This window comes from Pelophylax lessonae (genome assembly GCF_965119305.1).
Source record: "Pelophylax lessonae genome assembly, contig: HAP1_SCAFFOLD_607, whole genome shotgun sequence".
Taxonomy (NCBI): Eukaryota; Metazoa; Chordata; class Amphibia; order Anura; family Ranidae; genus Pelophylax; species Pelophylax lessonae.
In genome coordinates, this window is record NW_028119738.1 from 30,927 (window position 1) to 37,993 (window position 7,067).

Sequence of the window (7,067 nt, forward strand, 5' to 3'; positions counted from 1 at the left end):
TTTTTACCAGCCCTTTCACTTTTCCTTTATTTTAGGATGTAGGGGGGAAATCCGTAACGGCTACATGTCATGTCTGAAAAATGAAACATTAATTATCGGCCAGTTCCCCGATCATATACAGATCTGATAATGAAACATGTAATACTTTATTTCCAATCACATAGAAAGGTAGAGATCTATGAGAGAAGTAATCTCACTATCATGTTCTGTATGTAGCAGTGTGTGTGTGTGTGTGTGTGGGGGGGGGGGGGGGGGTAGGGATTCTGCATTTTGAACATATGGAAATGTTTTACATTATTCAATAATCTTTCATTTCTATTTCTGTTTATTCCATATTAATCGAATCTGCCTGAAAATAAAGTGTTAAAGATATTTATCGGATAAATATCTCCTCTGATGATCTCAGTGTGGGATTTGGTGTTATAATGGGGTTGATTATTTCTCTGTAACGTTTTCACAATTCAGGCGGGAAATTTGAAAATAGCTATTTCAGATCTGAGCCAATCAGAACTGTGAGCGGTTTCATTATCAGTCTTATTTAGGCAGCGATGTCTTTATGAGGAATCCAAAGAATTTTATTAGGAGATTTATCTCCGTTTTCAGCCTAGAAAATATTTGTTCCGTAGACTTCTCATAGTTCTCTATAACAAACATCCAATAACAGAGCAACTTCTGTATTCTGATGTGCAAAATCAAACCTTAAAACAGAACAATAATATTTCTACATATATATTTCCTGGAATTGAAGGGACTGTCCGGGAAAGAGTGATATTTTCTATGAATAATTGTCAGTGTCGGATTAGCCGATCTGAGATGACTGAGCAGATATAATGTTTCACTTTTCTTGCTTCTATCCCCCATTGTGTTGCGGAATAAAAGCTTCACGATCTTCCCAGATAAAGGAACAATGTAAGGCGGGAGATTGCGGAGAATCTCTCATTGTAACAATGCAGCAGAGGTGATTAGAGCAGTTGGGTGTGTGCAGTACAAGGCGAGGAATAGGGAATGTATAGAGCCAGAAAGGGGAGACGATCTCTGCAATAAAGAAGGATGAGATTAGAAGGTTTTATTCATTCCCCTTCCAGTCTGACCGACCTACTTCTCATCTCAAGATTATTAATGATGCTATTTTGAGTTCATTTTAAATTATCCGAAGAGCTAAAACTTGTAAAAGTAATAAATTGTACGATACATAAAAATTGTATGACAGCTCGGTTGTGTAGTATGTGGGTGGCTCTTAGAAGAGCCTTTGTGTGTTGTTGGGGTGATGGATGGGGGAGGGGTATTACTTGGCGCTGGTGTACTTGGTGACGGCCTTGGTGCCCTCGGAGACGGCGTGCTTGGCCAGCTCTCCGGGCAGGAGGAGGCGGACAGCGGTCTGTATCTCCCGGGAGGTGATGGTGGAGCGCTTGTTGTAATGAGCCAGGCGGGAAGCTTCGCCGGCGATGCGCTCGAAGATGTCATTGACGAAGGAGTTCATGATGCTCATGGCCTTGGAGGAGATGCCGGTGTCGGGGTGGACCTGCTTGAGCACCTTGTAGACGTAGATGGCATAACTCTCCTTCCTGCTCTTCCTCCGCTTCTTGCCGTCCTTCTTCTGGCTCTTGGTCACGGCTTTCTTGGAGCCCTTCTTGGGCGCAGGGGCGGACTTGGCTGGTTCAGGCATGATAAGAGATAAGAATGTTTTCTCCGCTCTGAGAAGATAAAGTGTACTGGCGCTGCCCTCATGTGCTGCTTATATAGGCTGTCCTATGCAAATGAGCTTCCTTCCTCCTCACTCTTCTATTGGAAGACATGGTCATGTGATGGGGAGTGACGTCATGCTTTCCTTCCTCGTTTACCGATTGGTCTAGATGCAAACCTAGAGAGCATTGGCTGGCTTCAAACGTGGCCAATCATAGAGCGAGACGTCATATCATTCAAAGTATAACAGGAAAGGGAGCGGCTGCAGCCATTCATATCTCTTTGAGAACTCCAATATCACAGAGACATGTCTGGCCGCGGCAAACAAGGAGGAAAGGTTCGGGCTAAGGCCAAGACCCGATCATCCCGGGCTGGTCTGCAGTTCCCAGTCGGTCGTGTTCACCGTCTGCTCAGGAAGGGTAACTATGCCGAGCGGGTTGGGGCCGGAGCTCCCGTTTATCTGGCCGCCGTCCTCGAGTATCTCACCGCTGAGATCCTCGAGCTGGCCGGTAACGCCGCCCGCGACAACAAGAAGACCCGCATCATCCCCCGACACCTCCAGCTGGCAGTCCGCAACGACGAGGAGCTCAACAAGCTGCTCGGGGGCGTCACCATTGCCCAGGGAGGAGTCCTACCCAACATCCAGGCCGTGCTGCTGCCCAAGAAGACCGAGAGCCACAAGGCCGCCAAGACCAAGTAATCACCACCGGTTCATCCACGTCACCCAACACAACGGCTCTTTTCAGAGCCACCCACCCATCCATACATAGAGCTGCATACATCTACATTGTTATTCGGAGATCTAATTGTAACAATGAAAGATTGCATTTATTTTCCAGGTAGGAAATAAAATACTTACTATGACTAGAAGGTGTGATTCCCCATGGGGGGGAACAATGTCTTAGGATGACACGTGGCAGTAATAAGAAATGATGATAGATGTTTATATTGGAACGCTTTCAGTGTCCCTTTTTATAGAGCAATGTCCTCTCATTACAGGGACTCCTCTTCATTCTCCTCCATCCTTTACTTCTCATCATCACAAATCATTCTAGAAATAACAATCCCCCCCCCCCCCCCCCTCCTTCACTCTCACCGCAACACAAATATACATTGTCATGTCATCTCTCATGGAATCTCACAGTTCTGATTGCTGCAATCTTCATGTTTCCCGCCACAATTCTCTTTACACTTCCCATCTACCATCAGGATAATACAGCAGCTTCTATTGTGGAACATTCATCAACGGTCCCTTTATTTCACAACGATAATCCATACATTGATAAACGTCCGTTTTGTTGTTTGATACTTCAGAGTCCGCCCTGCTGTAGAGATGATTAGAAAGTCACTGAACACGTGACCTCTACTCTGAGAAAGGAGAGGGAGCGCACACTTTCTTTGTACTCATAGGAAAGACATTAGTGGCTGGCTGTGGGATCTCCCACAACTCTGATTGGCCAATATTTCAAATTTCACCCGCCTGAATTGTGTAAATCGTTACACAAAAATCCATTTCTTTTATACCGCCAAATCCGACCCTGAATACTGAGATCAGCAGAGGAGAACTTTGATTGGAAAAACATCAACACTTTAATTTCAATCAGATTAGAGAGGGGTGACCGGATTATTACTGACCAAAAAATGTCCTTTATTGCAAGTGCTCGGAATCCACCGCTATACACAGAACACGACAGTCACATGACTTCTACCTTTCTTTATGATGAGAAAATAGAGTAATGATCATCTAGAAATGTCACTGAGCGATATTTATTGTCCCCTTATCACACCCCGAATTTTTCTATAAAGAAATGTGAGGTGACTGGAAATAATGCCTAAGAAAGGGGTTTATCGGTGTCTCAACAAGCTAGCTGAAAAATAATAAAGTGATCTAACGATATTGTAAGCGGAGAGAATATAAACACTAGATCGCTTCGATCTGTTGTATTCCAAGTAAAATAAAGTTGTACAATCGGATTAATATGTGTTTAGCTAAAAAGCTTTCATTCCGACGTGATAAAAGTTGATCTAAGAGAAATAAATGGTTACAGCTCTTTGTAGGAGAAGGTGGGTGGCCCTGAGAAGGACCTTTGTTGGGGTGAAGTGGGTCGGTGGATGTTGGGGTTTAGCCTCCGAATCCGTAGAGAGTGCGGCCCTGGCGTTTGAGCGCATAGACGACATCCATGGCGGTGACGGTCTTCCTCTTGGCGTGCTCGGTGTAGGTGACGGCATCGCGGATGACATTCTCTAGGAAGACTTTGAGCACTCCGCGGGTCTCCTCATAGATGAGACCGGAGATGCGCTTGACACCCCCTCTGCGGGCCAAACGTCGGATGGCGGGTTTGGTGATGCCCTGGATGTTGTCCCGGAGCACCTTCCTGTGGCGCTTAGCGCCTCCTTTCCCCAGACCCTTTCCTCCTTTACCGCGACCAGACATCTCCAAGCTCTTCGTGTATCAGACGAATGTGAAGTAAAAGCACCCAGCCTCGCTTTATATGCAGCATATGCGGACCTGATGGAGAATAAGGGGGAGGGGTTGGAGGAGGGCGCGTCCAGACGTCACAATAAGTCCGCCTCTCTGTGCTCTCAATCATCCAATCCTCAGCAGTTCCGTGATTTGAATTTCCCGCTCGATGATGCTCTCTGTTCAATAGAAAGAACAACATTTCACTCCTTTTGGGTGACCATTGGATGTTACCTGATCATCATTACTGGTGAGGTCATGTCTCTGACGTCACCCAGGATCCTCCAAATAAATGTCCTCACTACATACTCAGACATCGGAATATTCACATTCAGTGAATAAAATATAATAGTATCCTAATATAAAAAAAGAATATATAAAATAATATATTATGAAGTACATAGAAATCGCAAAAATACCATAAAATGCAGCATTTGTAACACCCCCACCCCACCCAAAACGAGACATAATACCTCCCAGCTTTTAGTAGAGTGCAGATCTCCTAGATAAATGACCCCAACCGGAAAAAAGAAAGAAGAATACCAGAGATGTGAGCGCACTCAAATGTCCATACAACTGCCCTCCCCCTTTTTTTTCCATCAATATGGAAACTAAAATTCTTCTAGCCACCCCAACATTTAGACAATGGTCTTATGAAGAATTATCAGTTTTCCAATATTTTCTAGAAATCCATTTCCTTCCCAATAATTATCACAATCGTTTAGCCGACTTTTTATTACATATTTTGACCAGAGAAGACTTCATAGACCATTAACGCTTCCTGCATATAAAGTTCTCCCCTCAATCCATCCTCCTGTTTATAACAGATGTTCTAACACCTTCCACTGGTGACCTTCCTATCCAGATTACTATATAAAGTCCCCACAATGAACGCTCGGCTCTGGGTTCCTTCAGGTCATACACTGCACGGATAGATTGTGACATCTAGAACCCTTTGCTGATCTCTCACAAGTCATGTTCCCCCAGAGTCCTGGAACAGATGAGATGTCACACAATGTATTATGTCTCCAGAATCCCGGATCTCTCATCATCTTCTATTAGAATGGGATAGGACCCTGCACAGCTGCTGCACATAACCAGAGGGGTACAAACCAATTCCATCCCTCAGTGCTCATACACCAACCAATCTCACCACATCATTGCACTGTATCAGTTAATGTGTTATTCTGCAGCAATACACCCTGGATCAAACATGCCCCATTCTCAGCAATCAGATCTTTTAGCCTACTTGTTTAATTAGAGGTGTACCACTGTATAGACAAATTGATCATTCATTACAGATCGATCTTAGATCCACATAAGATGATAGACAGATAGATAGATAGATAGATAGATAGATAGATAGATAGATAGATAGATAGATAGATAGATAGATAGATAGATAGATAGATAGATAGATAGATAGATAGATAGACCGAAAATCTATCTATCTATGTGTGAAAGGTGCAGTAGCGGCACACCTATTATAATTATTACACAGGGATTTGATTGAAAGGGGAATTCAGCAATAGGTGTTAGGATTTAATACTGATCCACATGGGACATCTAGAAATAATGATCGCACCGAGCGATCCCTCATCTGCCGACTTCTAAAGGTTTTATCTGACACAAAAAAAAACATGCAAAATAATCCGATAAATTTTGCAGTCTGGATGCCATTTCCTCAGATCTTCAGCTATGAATTGTAATTCTGTTATCAAACTGCACACACTTATCCGTTTTATTCTGTTCCTATGGATTCGGAAAGGAAGCCATGAAATTACATTGTATCTCTTCACAGATCCCCGCACGGAAGTCATTCCTCTTTTTACCAGCAGGTGTCAGTGTTTCTCCTCCATAGAGAATACATTGGAGCAGTTTAGTTCAATTTCATTCAAATGGATCTGATAGAAAACTTCCTGAGCGCTGATCCATCTGGAAACAATGACACCGACTGATCCCAGATCTGCCCGGAGCAGGGAGGGCAATGCTGGGGGGACGATTCATTGTCTGCTCAGAGATCTGTCCCTCCATGTTAGTACAGAATTGTGCTGGATGGAATAAGCTGTGCAAGTCAACTTTCTACTTGTTATTCACTAAGAACGGAATAATCAGATCAGTGAGATCGGAGGAGGATTTTCTGTCATCTCATTTACTGTATTATGGAGAAAAACTGTCCAATCTCAGATCTTCTAATTCTTACACCGATTAGGAATCTCCGATCTTTTTTTATTTTATATCATATTTCTGATGAATATTTTCTCATTTGGCAGGAAGGAAAACTGATAGAAAGGATCCTCAGCCATTCAATACTCCGAAGAGAATTTCATTTACTTTGTAACTAGAAACCAGCAACATGTTTACAATGTTTCTAAGAGGGGACAGATCTGCTTCTTCAGACATGAAATATTTGTGTTATTGATTCATTGTACATATCTGGCAGTGCCATGATTTCTACCAGTCATTTCACTTTTTTCTTATTCTAGTTTTAATATGAGGAAATCTATAACTGCTACATGTCTGATAGAGGTCAGTTCCATGATCCTACACAGATCTGATAATGAAACATGGAATCCTTTATTTCCCATCATATAGAAAGGTAGAGATCTACCGCCAGTCCATTCTCACAGTCTATGATTCCTAAATCTATAAAGATATGTCTGATGAATGTTTTCTCTTTTTGAGAATAGAGATCGCTTGTATGATGTAAAGTAACTCCCCTCCCCCATCCCACACAAAGATGGTGACTCTACTTACAAAGATAACGTGCAGATTTTGGCGGGCATTTTAAAAATGCCGCTTTTTTTAAGAAAACCAATCATTGAAAGGCGTGTGAGTTACTTGTCCAATCGGAAGGCAGTGCTGTGTATAAATGGCTCCGCAGAGCGGCAATGCCTCACATTCACTGTTCCAGCAGAGAGTT

The 7,067-nt window shown here is 43.1% G+C and overlaps 3 protein-coding genes across 3 annotated transcripts; 1 reads left to right on the forward strand and 2 right to left on the reverse strand.

The window, feature by feature from the left end:
- Window positions 1–1,285: 1,285 nt before the first annotated feature.
- On the reverse strand, window positions 1,286–1,666 carry LOC309544005 (histone H2B 1.1; the record flags this gene model as incomplete). Its single annotated transcript, XM_082276405.1, has 1 exon — window positions 1,286–1,666. One exon carries the CDS (start codon window positions 1,664–1,666, stop codon window positions 1,286–1,288), a length of 381 nt encoding a protein of 126 aa, XP_082132531.1.
- A 324-nt stretch (window positions 1,667–1,990) lies between these two features.
- Window positions 1,991–2,383, forward strand: LOC309544008 (histone H2A type 1-like; the record flags this gene model as incomplete). The annotated part of the gene is made up of 1 exon (XM_082276407.1): window positions 1,991–2,383. One exon carries the CDS (start codon window positions 1,991–1,993, stop codon window positions 2,381–2,383), a length of 393 nt encoding a protein of 130 aa, XP_082132533.1.
- A 1,422-nt stretch (window positions 2,384–3,805) lies between these two features.
- Window positions 3,806–4,117, reverse strand: LOC309544003 (histone H4; the record flags this gene model as incomplete). The annotated part of the gene is made up of 1 exon (XM_082276403.1): window positions 3,806–4,117. One exon carries the CDS (start codon window positions 4,115–4,117, stop codon window positions 3,806–3,808), a length of 312 nt encoding a protein of 103 aa, XP_082132529.1.
- Between the last annotated feature and the right edge of the window lie 2,950 nt (window positions 4,118–7,067).